Source organism: Agrilus planipennis, unplaced genomic scaffold, assembly GCF_000699045.2.
Source record: "Agrilus planipennis isolate EAB-ADULT unplaced genomic scaffold, Apla_2.0 scaffold37, whole genome shotgun sequence".
In the NCBI taxonomy this organism is placed as follows: domain Eukaryota; kingdom Metazoa; phylum Arthropoda; class Insecta; order Coleoptera; family Buprestidae; genus Agrilus; species Agrilus planipennis.
The window spans coordinates 588,600-605,412 of record NW_020438995.1 but is presented as its reverse complement, the minus strand read 5'-3'; the positions used below and the strand labels follow the sequence as shown (position 1 = coordinate 605,412).

General features: G+C 35.6%; 1 protein-coding gene across 2 annotated transcripts in view; it reads left to right on the top strand.

Annotated features, from left to right (window-relative positions):
* Positions 1-16,813, top strand: part of LOC108745145 — a 202,816-nt gene that overhangs the window by 93,912 nt on the left and 92,091 nt on the right. Inside the window, exon 3 of one of the 2 annotated variants that reach the window (XM_018481247.1) lies at positions 7,488-7,514. The exons of the other annotated variant lie outside the window; for it this stretch is intronic. Coding sequence (XP_018336749.1) covers positions 7,488-7,499 — 12 coding nt within the window. The 3' untranslated portion in view covers positions 7,500-7,514. Of the gene's footprint in view, positions 1-7,487; positions 7,515-16,813 lie in introns of those variants that run through there. 2 annotated transcript variants of the gene reach the window in all.

The following is a 16,813-nucleotide window of genomic DNA, read 5'->3' as shown; positions in this document are numbered from 1 at the left end:
AATAATTCGAAGTGGTCTGTATTCTGTCGAAACTGCCAGACGCAGATCGCGATTTCGATCTTTTTGGATCACATCAGCGCGTCGCAGGCAGCTCCGACAGAACACAGACCAACTTTTACCTGCTGCCTTAGCAGTGCGTTTTAGAAAATAATACAAATGACGCGGTAAACGCCATCTGTAGCACGATGCTACATTTTAGGATTACGTATGCTTCAACAAGGTCCACTAGTGTGGATATCTACTTGCTGAAACGAATCCCGGCGTAGCTAACCTCAACGTGATACGTTACCATAATCGAATAAAATAATTCGAAGTGTTCTGTATTCTGTCGAAATTGCCAGACGCGGATCGCGATTTCGATCTTTTTGGATCTCATCAGCGCGTCGCAGGCAGCTCCGACAGAACTGAAAAGAGCTAACCTAATAACAGTAAGCGGTGCAGCGTTTAGAGGTTGCTTTGGTACGTAAAAGATCAGGGTCGACTTTATAAATGTCTGGTTGGAATTATATCTTTAAACTCTGCTTCCCTAAATTCTTGAGAATGTTGAACGTTCTTTAAAGTGTAATGCTGTCAACATGCTCAAATTCTGCTTTCCTGTATCTCTTTCTGTTACACATTAATTGGTGTAATGTTATTCCGTTTTCATTAGGTACTAGTGTCCGCTGCAATTCCTACCTGACATCTCTTTTCTATGTTTACGATATACAGCAACCTCTTTAGTCTAGTTAGTAAGTTGAAAGAAAAAAGTAAATGGGACAGTTTTATTGCGGACCAACTCAATTTTCGAAAGTGACAAACTTAATAGCGGCAACTGATTAATATAGTAAATAACCGAATAAAATAATTCGAAGTGGTCTGTATTCTGTCGAAACTGCCAGACGCGGATCGCGATTTCGATGTTTTTGGATCTCATCGGTGCGTCGTAGACAGCTCCGACAGCTCTGTAGTACTACAGATGGCGTTTACCGCGCTATTTGTGGTATTTTCTAAAACGAGCTGTTAAGACAGCAGATAAAAGTCGGTCTGTGTTCTGTCGGAGCTGTCTGCGACGCGCTGATGAGATCCAAAAAGATCGAAATCGCGGTCCGCGTGTGGCAGTTTCGACAGAATACAGACCACTTCGAATTATTTTATTCGATTATGGTAACGTGCCTATCACGTTGAGGTTAGCTACGCCGGCATTCGTTTCAGTAAGTAGATATCCAAATATTTAAATGGACCTTGTTGGAGCATACGTAGTCCTAGNCTTGAGAATGTTGAACGTTCTTTAAAGTGTAATGCTGTCAACATGTTCAAATTCTGCTTTTCTGTATCTCTTTTTGTTATACATTAATTGGTGTAATGTTATTCCTTTTTCTGTGTGTGTCCGCTGCAATTCCTACCTGACATCTCTTTTCTATGTTTACGATATACAGCAACATCTCTAGTCTAGTTAGTAAGTTGAAAGAAAAAAGTAAATGAGACAGTTTTATTGCGGACTATACTAAGTGGCAACTTTTCCAGTTTTGTCCGTAAGACTGACAACCGATTAATATAGTGAATAACCGTTAAATATCAATTTTAAGACAAATATCTTTCTGGAGAAATTGCTCTTGCAGCGTCATAGATCAAGTGTCTGAAGATATGAACCTACCTGGGGTTGCCATCCGTGCGGGTTTCTCCGGATTTGTCCCAGTTTAGAGGGCATCCGGGGAGCGTCAGGGGGGGGGCTTCATTTGTAGTCCGGGTTTAAAAATTTAAAGTCTTGGGCCGCCCGCGACACACGCAATGGCTTCTGATAAAAATTTAAAGATAATTATTATTGAGTTAAAAGAGTTACCTCAAAAATTGTAAGACTGAATACTAGAATGGTCTCAGTAAAATGACTAAATTTAATTTTAAGGTCTGAAAATAAATAAAAGTAAAAAAAATACTGGTATAAAAGGGAAGAAAAAGTAGGGAAAGAGCGAATGTAAAGATGGGAGACGAAAAATTAGAAGAAGTGGCTGATTTTAGGTATCTAGGAAGTCAGATAAGTCAGGACGAAAGGAGTAGTAGGAATATAAAGCAGAGGATAGTGCAGGGTCGAGTCGCCTTCAATAAAAAGAAGTCACTTCTATGCTCGCGAACGATTAATATAGAAATTCGAAAAATATTTTTAAAGGTGTATGTTTGGAGCGCGGCGCTGTACGGTTGTGGAACATGGACGGTGAGTGCAGAGGAAAAGAAAAGGTTAGAAACGTTTGAAATGTGGTGTTACCGACTAATAATGAGGATACCGTGGATAGAGAAGGTTAGAAATGAAGAGGTATTAGAAAGAATAGGAGAACAGAGGAGACTCTATGGAAGTCAATAAGAAATTGGCAAGATAGGTTGGTAGGACACCTTCTCAGGCATGAAGGTCTAGTCAGAGAAGGAGTAGAGGTAGACCTAGATTAGAAAACTGTTCGCAAATAGTTAATGCGAAGAGTCGCTCGGGTAGAAAGGAGTGCGTGTCCAACCAGTCTTGGGACTAGGGACCTTATGATGATGATGAATTCTTTTCCACATTTTTTATATTTCTTTCAACGAGACTTTGTTGATGACGTTGTAATTTTAAGAGGTTGTATGGTGTCGTGGAGCACCCTGTAGGAACAAAACATCCCGTTTTCACCGTAAGAACCTCCGGGGAAATATAAGGAAATTTCGACAAAAAACCTAAGGAATATAAAGAGATTCATTAAAAAAATTATAAACGAATTGTTAAACGAGTCCTAGATTATTATTACAAAAAATTTCATCGGCGGATTTTACTTATTTAGCAGTTCTTTTCTGCCGGTATCATATTATTTTTGGTTAATGAATAGAAAACAAAAAAAATTATAATCATACCCACTGTAGCATCTTATTAGCCTTGATGTATTTAATAGTAGTTGATCTGTGCTTACTGATACATTGTAATTTTTATATGTGATTATGTAATGAGTGAAGTTTACATAAATACTACATTAAAATTTCAAGTTCAACAAAAAGTGGTGTTCCTGCTTAATTTTGAAACGCAATGTTTTTATAATTAACTTTTGTCAGTAAATTAAGTGCCTATTAATAATTACAGGCTAAAATTAGAATCGAATAACGGAAAAATATTGTTGACAAAAAAATTTAAATGTTAATTAATTCAATTTGGCAAAATACCTAATAAACCGTCAAGAAATAAAAAGCATTTTAACAATCACAACTATATTAAATTCTTCCTAGGCTGATTTCAAAAACCTAAACATTTAGTTTAGGCAGATAGTAGGTAAGTGCCACTCGAAAAACTTATAACCTAACCTAAAATTAATATTTAAAGGTATTTAAATATACAAAATTAATAGCTACATTTTCATTTCTAAGTTTCCTTTCGGCTGGACTTTCTTATCTCACAATAGGTAACTTTAGTTGTGATATTGACCTATCTCTGTTTTATTAATTTTATCTTCTCGTAGTAACGTAGAAATGAGCTGCAAAAACTGCAGCCACATAAACCCACGTCTATGTCTGATCAAACAACAAGATTAAAAGAGACGCTAAATCATTCGTTAGAAGCACATTTTGTTTATCTGATCACAAATTACTAGTAAATGCTAATTAGAANAATTTTTAATTAATATTTACCACAGTCTCCTCTTTCTAATTTTAATTAGTTATTTTGGTGTTACTATTTTGCGCTTGGAATTAATTAAAAATTAATAACTAAATCTTCTAGCAATATTATTTATCCTTTAACCTTTTGGCGCGAGTTTCAAGATTATCTTTAAACAATTAATTTTAATTTACTGAATAGCTATGCCATGGTTCAGTTTGTCAAGGCACTGCCCTTATTAGAAAAAGACTTTTAACATTCATGGAATCCCACAGTTGATAGTAATTTCTGTAAATGGCTTTCACTATACTGTCTATAATTATTTATTGAATGCTGTTTGATGGCAGCAGATGGGCTAGTCAGTATTCTGTCAGGCTGTAGACGGCGTGTTGATGAGACCCAAATAGTCACACGATTCCTACAGAACGTTGGCCAAGAAGTTTTTGTTAAACTTTTTTATGCGGAATTTTGAGGTTTAATGTTCAGATCCACGGAATTCAATTCTATTTTTTTGTGTGTAAATGTACATAAGAACAAGAAATTGGAGTTTGTTCTGAATGTTTTAATATTATTGATATTTTTAGTATTTGCTTGAAATACGTTTATTTGCCGTGAAATCACGATCAGTATTTTCTTAAAATGTTGGTTTTAACGGAACGAATGAAACTCTATATAAAACACTATGTACAGACTTTATTTACGTGTGAATTATTAACTATGAAATAACGGATTACAATTACAGGCACAATTAAGAAAATATGAATTAAAAACGCAAGTTAACAAGAAGAAGGACAAAACGTAACTAACTCTAAATTATGTGACAAAATCAAAAATTATTCTGGTGCCACCACCAATATCTGGTATACAACAAAAAAATACGAGACACAAGACCATAAAGGGGAAAACCCACCAAAGTATGACTGTGTCTCGAGCTATGAAATTCCTGTAACCTACGTACAATTGAATAGCATCGATAATAAAATTAACAAAAGTGGTTACCGTCGAAAACTTTCGCAATACCTGACCTTTGGGACCATGTCGGCCTATTATTGTTTGCAAAAAAAATAATTCAAGGGATATTTGACAACCTTGCATGTATTTGAAATTTCCAATACAATAAAATAAAATAGGTTAAATAATGAGAAGGAAATCTATCTCTAACAACTAAAAAATATTAAAATTAATCTGAAACAATGTTATCTATTAGGAATACTAATGAAAAACTTTAGCATTTGTATGATATCGCACCATCGCGTTGTGATATTACCGCGCTACTTACCACAAACCACGTCATAACACAAACGCCTTTTAAATTTCCATTGTATTCGTTTTTCCAGTAGCTACGACACGGAAATTGGCTGTAGATGAACTTGAGACGTCATGACCAAGACACATTTTAATCGATTGTTTCGCTCAATATGCGTTTTTGGTAGTTTGACCTAATAGATCTACTCGTTAGTCTAAACCCAAAAGTTAGTTTCTACAACAATATATACGTAATCAATTGACTACAATGACTACACTGATTTGATTACTGTTGTTAATCACGACGAGTTTCGACCTTTTGTTCAGCTACATCGCCCAGCTTAGTCTAATGACGACGTAGTTATTTTGTTGTAATATCGTCGAAAAGTAAACATCATATATTAAATATTTCTGATCAATTTATGGCGATCTACAGTAACAGAAATCTAACAAAAATAAATAAATGATAATTTTCTAATGTTTGATGAAAAGCTTCACTGGGTAGATCTCGTTATCTTTTAGGAAAATAAAGCCCATCCCTGTGATTTTGAACAACACCTATGTGAATATACATATTTTTGAAACAAAGTGTTGTGTTGTGAAGATTTTTGTAATATTGTAGATAGTAGCTTTTGTGAAAAGAAATGTGTTCTTTTTTGTAATTCTTTTTGAATTTTCGTTTGACGGAGTTGCTTTTTTTTTTTTACTTTTGTTTTGCACGTTCTTTGTCCGATGAAAAATTAATTCAGGGCCGAGGCAAATAAAAGTGTCGACGGTAATCCAAAGGAGCCCGGCGTTGCGTAAAGAATATTCCTTTTTCGCGAGTTATTTCGAACGTTATGTCTTGTCGTTTGCTATTGCGTAACGCATAAAAGGGGATTCTTGACATAAGCGTCTTGTCATGGCCTTTGAGAGCGTAAATTCGTCAAGCAGACGACGCGAAGCGCGGAAGGAGATTGGGGGAATGATGGCACGACGAAATTGGCGGCAACGTTGCTCTGCTGGAAACAGGGACTCAGGTGCAAGCGTATCCTCCAGGATGATTCTAACGTCACTTAAGTCCGCGTCGACCCGCCATCACTCACTGATAGCTGGAAAGCGGAGCAAAGACTCTTTAACGGAAGGGACCCCTCGAGACTAAATAGAACGACAGCTACCATTTCCACTTTTGCTGATCTCGTTTTCGATATTTATTGAGCTACAGTAAAAAATTTATCAAGGAAAAAGAAATCAAGAGCGTGTCGGACAAATACTTGCACGATATTAGAGTTCTGCAGCAGTTCACCAATTTCGACCTAATTACTTCAAAATTGACATACGGATCCTTGAAATAATTTTTTCATCATTTTAGATTTTATCAAAAAAAGTTTGTATGTAGGTGTTTGTGTGAACTGTACGGCTTTTTCATTGAGAAAAGAATAGAAAATGTACTGCATTAGGAAGAGAATTTCCAAAAACCCCCCCGAAATAGCTCACATATCAGCACTGATGTACCTTCAGAATCAACAATAGAAAGCACCATTAGTAGGAGCGGAGGAACAAGTAATAAGGACTCCAAAGAGTTCAGTAAATCATGTTTGGTTTGAATGAAATATGAGATGGAGAAAAAACTAGACAGCAGAACTAATTTTATATGAAGTTAGTCTATGAAACAACTGGCTGCTTTCAGTTCTGCCAAGGCGACCTTAAAACTTTCAAAAACGGCTAGCTTAACGTTAAACCGGATTCAGTGCTCCAAGAATTTTCCGTACATATTGATCGTGGTCTATTTGGATGCTACTCCTGATGTTTCGCCTTCGTTTTGGTCTTTTTACCAGTGAAGATCCCACACGAATACCGCAACCCAGTTCAGCAGCGATCTACTGCTATTTAAACCAGTAGTAAATACTAGTAAATACTAAATCAACGAAAATTTAATTCTTGGTGGGCATATTTTCAACCAGATGGTTGAGTTGAAACCGTTGAAATGAGCCTATAATGTCTATAAACACTAAAAGTCTGAAAGGTGACAAAATAATACTAATAAGTTACCGTCAATCGAAGCCTGATATACCAATAAGTGACACAAATTGTAAGGTTTCGGCCATATTAATGTGTACTTGTTTACGAAAGAAACTAAACAAAAGACCTATATCTAAAATAAAACTAATTTAGTATAGTAATCAATAAATAATACCCATTGGGACAATCGATCTATTTCCATACATTCCTAATTACCAATTTTTATTAGATAGGTTTTTTGTTATACATATTAAATTATAATTACTGGTATTTGTTTTTTTTTTCGGGGATAGAATTACGATGTTTGATGTACGAATACATACTTATGAATGACTAGGAACGTTAATTAATTAATTCTCCGGGAAGAAATAGCACATTTGGAGAGACCTAGTGAATCCTGCATTTTCTATCGGCAAAACCAATCAATCGAAGCGTGGGGTAATATATCCCTAACAATATCTGGAAATCTTCTAAGATCTGGGGAAATCACTAGTAAATATTGCGTTAGCACATTTTCAAATCTGCGGAGATTTTCAGAAATCTTCTTAGATCTTCCTATTTTTTCCGGATTTGTTTTATATTAACTATATTGTTTGTATTAAACATTTTTTCTGTGTATTATCAAAAAGTTTTATTGAAAATATGTTTTTGTTTTCAGGTATGTGGATAGACATTCCGGATTTTATATGTGCCAACACTTTTGGTGAGTTGAACTTTAGCTTACATACTTGATTGAAGTTTTCGTGACCATATTTATAATACTTGTTGATTATCGAGTTTTTTATCCATCGTTCAAGCTTTTATGTCCTTAACATTTTGTCTTCTCGCGTGGACGACATCGACCTATTCAGAAGCTCTTCTTCATAAAGAAGAGCTGGTGGAATGTTGAGGATAAAAACCCTTGAACTACGTCTGAAAACTAACAAACATATGCTACTTGTATTATGGCAATGAATTTTTGATCCTATCAAGATCGAAAAACAATATTTGTACATTCTTTGTTTGTATATTTTTGTGATTGTATTCGAAGACGTTCTGAATGTGCTTTGTTTTTCTTTACTTTCAATTCAATTTAAAAACGTCGTTAATTTTATATAGTCAATTGTTCATGAACGGACAAAAGGTACATCACATAAAAGTTTAACGTTGAATAGGACTGTATTTTTAGTCTAAACAGAAATGTGCTTTACATCAAAGTATCACATTCTTGCAATTTCGAGTTCCCTGAAGACCGATAAAAGCTTGCTAGCGAGCATGGAATTTTTAAGCATTCAATCGGGTTGAAACATAACTAAGAGGTTTAAGAGAATCAACCTTGATGCGACAACGACGAATAAACGAACTAAAATAACAAAATTTACGATGTGTATTAAAAAAAACGCCCCAAACCATAATTCCTTTATTTTAAAAGATATAACTATACTTTTTGGGCTAAAGTTTCATAGTTAATTGTCGTCTATGTTTTGGGATAGAAGTTCAATTAATGCTGCTACCTGTTTCACCATCAACATCAGTTTTTTAATTGAAACACCCTGTATACATTATTATTATATCTAAAACCTATGATTAGTTAGATATTGTGTCCTTTTAGTCAAACAGGACTCTAACCTGACAAATAGCGACTGATCAACGGTTTCAAACGCCTTTGATATGTCCAAATAGACATCTGTCTGAATATTGATTTCCTGTATAACACAAGCGATAGGAAATTGTTAGTCGTAGACCTACCACCTATAAATTCGTGCAGTTGAGAGACCAACCGCATGGGAAATCTTTTTTGTTATAATCGAGTCAAAAAGCTTTGGAACAGCATAATTGGTATAGGCTGAAAATTTAGAACGGATAATCTATTACCATCTTTAAACACCAGGGTTATGAAAAAACATTTCCACAATCTCTTTTCTCCATACTGTTTTTTATATCTACCTTGGAAGGCTCTTTTGTATTTTATTTTAATAACTACTACCCACTCTTCGTAGCAATAAAATGTTAGACAGAAAATAGCCCAGGAATTAAGATCCCTTGGAGTTCGAAATAGAAAGGAAATTTGGAAATACAGTATATTTCTGATCCAATGTCAGAATCAAAACTAGGATGGAATTAAAAAACAGTTTATATATGAAACCAGCACCGACGTTTTACCTTTTAATGCATGATTTTATTAAGGTAGGTTTTAAAGTCGATGACTCTTTTTATGCAGGTGGTGTCACATATTTGTGCCAATAGTTTAGTATTTAGGACTAGTGGTAGACAACTTTTAAACAAACGTATCCACAGTCACAGGGCAATTATTTGTATTTATAGTTATGCAAAATTATCGACAAGGTCAAAGAGTTTTTGCGCCGTAATATATGAAGGTGGGGTAGAAAGAATAACAGGTCAATTGAAAAGTCCCCGGCCTAAAATAGTAAAACACATTTTTTTTGCAAAATTAGTTTTTTTTATTCAACATAATTCCCTTCAAGGGTGATACACTGATTATAGCGATCCTCCAACTTTTCGATACCATTTTTGTAGTACGATTTGTCCTTTGCTTCAAAATAGGCCTCAGTTTCGGCGATCACCTCTTCATTCGACGAAAATTTTTTCCCAACGAGCATTCTTTTAAGATCTGAGAACAGGAAGTAGTCGCTGGGGGCCAGATCTGGAGAATACGGTGGATGCGGAAGCAATTCGAAGCCCAATTCATGAATTTTTGCCATCGTTTTCACTGACTTATGAGACGGCGCATTGTCTTGGTGAAGCAGGACTTTCTTTTTCTGCAAATGCGGTCGTTTCTCGGCGATTTCGTCCTTCAAACGGTCCAATAACGCTATGTAATAGTCGCTGTTGATGGTCCTTCCTTTTTCAAGGTAGTCAATGAAAATTATTCCACGCGCATCCCAAAATACAGACGCCATAACCTTGCCAGCCGACTGTTGCGTTTTTGCACGCTTTGGAGCGGGTTCATCGTGTGCAGTCCACTCCGATGACTGTCTATTGGACTTTGGAGTGAAATGATGGAGCCATGTTTCATCCATTGTCACATATCGACGCAAAAACTCGGGTTTATTACTCGTGATCATCTTCAAACACTGATCTGAATCATCAACCCGTCGTTGTTTTTGGTCAAAAGTGAGCTCGCGCGGCACCCACTTTGCACAGAGCTTTCTCATACCCAAATATTCGTGAATGATGTGATGTATACGTTCCGTTGATATCTGTAGAGTGTCTGCTATTTCATTCAATTTCAATTTACGGTCATTCAAAATCATTTTGTGGATTTTTTTAATGTTTTCGTCCGTAACAGCCTCTTTTGGGCGTCCACTGCGTTCACCGTCTTCGGTGCTCATTTCACCACGTCTAAACTTAGCATACCAATCCTTGATGGTTGATTTTCCTGGGGCAGTGTCCGGAAATTCGTTATCAAGCCAAGTTTTTGCTTCAACTTTATTTTTTCCCTTCAAAAAGCAATATTTTATCATCACGCGAAATTCCTTTTTATCCATTTTTTTCACAATAACAAAAGTTGCTTCACTAAAAATGCTATAATTCACAAACTAATGATCCGACAGCCGTCAAATCTATAGACGCGTCTTTTGAAGGTTAGGACTAACTGAAAATCATATGGATTTAGTTCTGGTGCCGCCATCTATGTGTCAGGCCGGGGACTTTTCAATTGACCCTAGTATTTCGGTTTGATTATTTTATCTTGTATCCTCGTGATGACTAAGATCTCCACAAGAGCAAGTGCCTGTAGTTCTGTTGATTCAGCAATTTCGACATATAGGAAGGTATATTAAACCGGTTCAATTTTAATGTTATTTTTTCTTAAATAGAGTCCTCGTAGATGCTAAAAAACATATATATACATTATTTAGAATTACTTCCTCTCTTTTGTCATTATGGGATAGATTCGAAGACAGATTTGAGTGCCGCTATAATTTGGTATTAACGAAAAGGAAAGAGGAAATACTTACAAAAAAGTTAATGAACATTTTTGTTAAAAGACTTATGCACACACCTCCTTTTCAATTTGCTCCAGGAAGAAGCGACAAATGGTGACAGATCGGGAAGTTTTTAGGCGGATATTCTACGGTGCATCGTCTGTAATCGTATTTTCTTTACCATCGTAGTGGAGAGGTGTAGAAAGTACGTGCTCCATCCATGTCAAGTCGCTCAAGGGTGTTACGGCACTTTTAAAGGAAAACAAAATTCGATTGCGTTCTTTTAAAGCTCAGAGCGTTTGGAATTTAAAATGAATCAAACGTTTTATTAGGAAACACTTTCTAGACGCCCAAATGTAACGAAGGCGTACTTAAATGGCAATATAAAAGAATATATAAACCACCTTTTCCTCGAACAAAATAAGGGATTGTTAATTTCAGGATTCTGAGTTTGTTTCATCCTCGATCGCACGGGGCATCTTTAAGCATCTTGCAATAAACGTAGGTAGGTCATCCAAAATATAAAGATAGGAGACAAAAATTAGAAGAAGTGGCTTATTTTCAGTATCTAGGAAGTCAGATAACTTAGTCTTCAACAAAAAAAAGTCACTTCTATGCTCGCGAATGATTAATTTAGAAATTTGAAAAATATTTTTAAAGGTGTATAGAGCGTGGCGCTGTATGGGTGCGAAACATGGACGGTGGGCGCGGCGGAATAGAAAAGGTTAGAAGCGTTCGAAATGAGGTGTTACAGGCGAATAATGAGGATACCGTGGATGGAGAAGGTTAGAAATGAAGATGTATTAGAAAGAATAGGAGAACAGAGGACTCTATGGAAGTAATAAGAAATAGGCGAGATAGATTGGTAGGACACCTCCTCAGGCATGAAGATCTAGTTAGAGACATATTAGAGGTAGAAATAGGAGTTAAGAGGAGTAGATGTAGACCTAGATTAGATTACTGTTGACAAACAGTTAAGATTGTATGATGTTTTAGTTTTGAGGAAACATAAAGATGGTGGTGATGAATGTAACCAGCATATTAATTATGGTAGACCGCTATATACTTTTAACAAATTAAACGTTCGCTTATAGAAACGAATATCCGTTGTCCTTAAAAGTCGACATTTTGTCGTTGCTGTTGCATCATTCCTGTAAATTTCCGACATAGTATTTTTATTAATGTATTCGTTTTAGATAGGTATAGATAGTTTGTTGTTAGTGGTTTGTTATCTGTGTTCTGCGTATACATCAGAAGTAATTTTTGTATCCATCAGTACAATATATGTGGAATGTCACTTAAAAAGCCAGTGTGTTGCTCTTGAGAAGAGTTAAAAATGGGCAAAATACTACGTATTCACCCAAAATGCGATGTGATGTCAGAAAATTTAAAATTTGTAAGATAAAACAAAAAAGTGAATTAATCTCTAAAGCTGTGAGAGATACATATGCCCGATCAAACAAAACAAACTGTAGCAGTTCGGGATTTGAAATAATGGAATAAAATGAATTGATTCACAACTCGGTGAGCTCTTTATCAAGGGTTTATTTTTGGTGAAGACTTTTAAATAAAGGCTCTGATTCTTCGCATTCGTAGAACAAGGGAAAAAAATGTAAACGATTTTTATTTATTTAGGTACTACCGATAATTCCCGGAATTGCCTGGGCTGTGCAGGCCACAGAAGAAAAAGACGTGGTTGAAAAAAATACATTAGACATGTGCACTAAATCACGCATTTTGTCAATTAAGTTAAATTTAAAGAAAGTAGTTAATTTACATTCCGATATTAATTTTAAGAAATAAAAGGCGTTATTCAGATTAGTTCAAAAAACCATTAACTTTAACCATTCTGCAATTTTTTATATAAGAATGCGTATAATCAATCAATCACGTTGTTGTTTCAGGAAGAGATCACGTTCTCGGCTGTGTGAATTTAATCACTTAAAAGACGTCGGAGAACGATCGATTTTTTATTCACGTTTATTTGCAAATGATCCTGGCTGCGTAGGTTACGGCTGTCCGAATATTAATGTTTTATCGAATCGAAACAAAAAAATATATATCTAATACTTACGTTGGGTTTAAGTAGCGAACGGTAATGGTACGTGATAAATGTTCGGATAACAGGTCAACACAATCGGGGGTTGGAAAATAAAAAAAGGAAAAGGGTAGTAATATACGAAGTGATTTGTGACACTATAGGTCTGAATCCAATAAATTGTTAAAGGCTTTTGCGGCCAGTAGGTGAACTCATGCTATCCTGATTAGAGTTTAATAAAGGCCATCATCAGTTGGAGTTCCTTCTCCAACGTTTCGCTAGGACATCAGCATCAGAGATGGAAGGACCTCTGAAGAAGCTCGTTCTCGTGTTAGCGAAACGTAAGGAAACAACTACAACCGACGACGACCTTTAGACCTGAATCAGCACACATCACTTCTGAATCTAACCTCAGAATTCTTTCAGCACGTCAAGGTTTTATGATATTCGAACCTCCCAACATGTGCATATTCTTATTTTTTCAATTTACATTAGTGATTAGCTGGCCTTATATTTATTACCTGCAATTGTCATCTAGAGGCCTATAACAGTCTTCATTATTCTCGAGAATTCCGGAACTTCTTTTGTTAAGCAGACAAATATGTGTCACCTTTCGCGTCCTTATTAAAACAGCTGCCGACCGTCGGTTTGCCCTTGCCTGCGGGCATATTTAAAAACTGCTGATAATTAATGTATTGATTATCACCTACATGCTTGTACCTACCAATATTATTATGAAGGGAAGGTAATATTTGAAGTATCCATTTATCGATTTTCCATTTTCATCTCACGATGCAAGGTCTTGTAATAGAAGAAATAGCAACGTTTATTTAAGGGTTAAAACTTATTTAGTCTATTTAGTTCATACAATTTAAAGAAAGAAAATAATTTGTCATTTTTAAAGTTGTAGACTATAAATTTTGTAGAAATTATTCAAAAATATCTTGCTTTCATCTACTAAATCATAAAAATGCATTATTACAGCTATAACGTGGTTATTTATAAACCTACTTTTCTAAAGCATGTTTTATTATTGCCAAGTTTGTAGGTCATCTAATGTTTGCGTTTATATAATACATGTTAAAACTAGCGTGTTAAACCTGTGTATTTAGTTATCAGCGTGGTGCTCGGACATAAACAATTAATCTAAGGCGTGATCAACCTGTCGGTCAACCATTACACCTCTAAATTACCAATTGGCGTGTATAATTAATATGTAAATGACTGGGTTTCCTCTAACCAAATTCCGAAGTTGCGATCACGTGTTGTTGGACGTTTAGGAAAGTGGACACGGTTGTAGAGCACAATATACGGGGGAAGATGAAAAATTTGTAGAACGAAAACCTTCCTCCGCCTTGTAGTTAGTGTTTTCATCTCGAAAAACAGGAACCCTTATTTGACCACTTCGTTATTGGTAGTCTGTGTCAAGATCCTTTTTCTTAGAAACGAGCTGTTGAAGCTGTGAAACTATCAAACTTTTAAGTCAATGCATATATGCCGCATAATTTGACACTCACAAAGGAATCAAAACCTATAGGATAGGTACTCCTCATTGACCTAGAATTATGAAATTTAGCACAAAGCAATGTTTTATGGTACAAGTAGATAAAGGAAAAAATCCGTAAATTTGTAGTTACATTAGAAAAAAATTTTTTTTTAATTGCAGTATTGCAATTATACGTTTTTGGAGTGACATTGTATGTTGATAAGGTCTTGTTATTTGATGAGAAAGATATACTGCTAAAATGCAAGAATTGTTTGAAAAATATAATAAGAAATCTGCTCCGTCAAATGCACTAATTAGTCGCAGATTTGCTGTACTCAAACGTGTTCGTATATGCACAAGGATCTTCAAGCTTTGGGTGTCATATTATATAACTGACCCTAATTAAGAAGAAAAAGGTGTCTTTTCATCAAGCATGAATTAGGCTTCCAGTTGCTTCTACATCCGCCATATTCTCCAGATATGGCGCCCAGACGCTATTACTTCTATGCAAATCTCAGAAAAATGTTCGACAGAAGGAGATGTGGTTCCAATGAAGAAGTTATCACCGAAACCGAAGCGTGTTTTGAAGGGTTTGACAAATCGTTTTACAAGAAAGGCAAAGAAATATAAAAGCGGCGCTGCATGATTTGTATCACAATAGAAAGAAAATATTATGTTAATGAATAAAATCGAAACAGGAACTATTTAATGAGGGAATAATTCATAAACCGACGTGTCTAGATCCTTAGCCTGTTCTGAACTTTAGGAAGGACCTTAATAGTTGTATTACTCCGGAAGAGATGTAACGCAATGGTTAATCACTTTGTCAAAAGCGTTTTATATCAAAATTTTTACATTTTATTTGCCACAGATATTTCGATTTACCCCCGTGTAAAGTATGAAACAGCCAATTATTCCTCTTGTTTTTTCTCTTGTTAGCTTTTCTAACGAAATGTCCTTCGTAAAGCACGCATCTCTTTCACGACAGCGATGACAGTAAAGAAACATACGTTGATGGATTTACGACTAGCATATTATTCCTGGGAGCTGTGTGGCGATGCTTTACGTATCGTCATTATGTTCTGCTTGTGTCTAAGGAAATCGCTGAAGGATAATCGTAATCGATGCAAAATATATTCATAATGGCCCTTCTGTGAAAGCTTGCACGTTACGCCTCGAAATATAACACAACCTGCACGATTTTAACAAACAATACCAAAGGAAAAATATTTCTCTTTTTCCTACCTCGAAATACTTTGTATCGTTTTAGTATTTTTTATTCATACATTTACGTTTTGTAATAACTATGATTGTTCGAAATATCTAAGATGCTGGTCTACTGTTGGTAACTTGTGGGCGTGGTGCGCGAATGGGTACAATGAATAAGTAAACAGTAAATTAGATGTAATGTGATGTCTGCCTCATTTTCGTTCTGGAATACTAAAGGTGAGCTCTATAATATAAACCGTAGCCAGGCTGTGTAATTAGGACATGTTTAAAAGAAAAAATCAGGGAAGAGGCTGGAAGTTGATTCTAAAAGATCCCCGCACAGTCCTTACGCAAAATCAGTTCCAGCCCAATTGGCTGCAATTGAAGTACAATGGTACTTAGGACTTACTGATCAAATGTTCTCAAGATTGATAATTGTATTTAAGATCATTTCAAGATCAGATGCCTTTTGAGGTAATCTTGAAGTTGATTATCACAATCACGTTAGAAGTCACCAGTAGGTGCCCCTCTTTAGACCCAACATCTTTTATATGAACATTTCTCTATGTCTAGGGTATCTGAAGAGATATCCTGATTGCAGGGATTAAAAGCTGTGCGCGCGCAACTTCCGTTGCACATTACAATTTTACTCTTGACGCGTTAAAAGAAGTATTACTTCAATAAAATGTACTCTTAAACTAAATTTTTATTGTGATTCTGCTGTAATATTGTATCACAACGTCCATACTCGGTTTTCTGCATATTACTTATTAAATATGTTGCACTTTATTTTGAGAAAAAATTTTTTTTGCAGAATCTATTCGCTAGCACCCCATTAAATTAAACGTAGCTCGTTGGTGGATCAGTTCGGTGAAGCGGTAAATCAGTATGCATCCCCAGACTTCCCGTATAGTCATAAACTTTCTGCCGCGACTGAATATACAAGATAACGCCTTGTCATTTACCGTATGTTTCTGCACAAACAACCTCGATAACGGCAACAAGCGGCAAGGGACATTCGAATACGTTTCCTACCTTCCAGCATCTAACTTTGCAACAATGACACATCACGCTTTCGTCAAGTTTTGCAACATATACTTTATATTCGACATTAAACCTGACGACGATCTTTGGTTGTTATCTAAAACAGTGAAACATGCCTATGCTACATTAGACAAAATAGTCAAATGTATGTATATATATTAATTATAGTAGTAGGGGTAGTTGGAGGTATATTAGAAGCAGAAACAGGAGAAAGGAGGAATAGAGGTAGGCCTAGATTAGATTACTGTTCACAAATAGTTGAGGATGTGGGATGGTCTAGT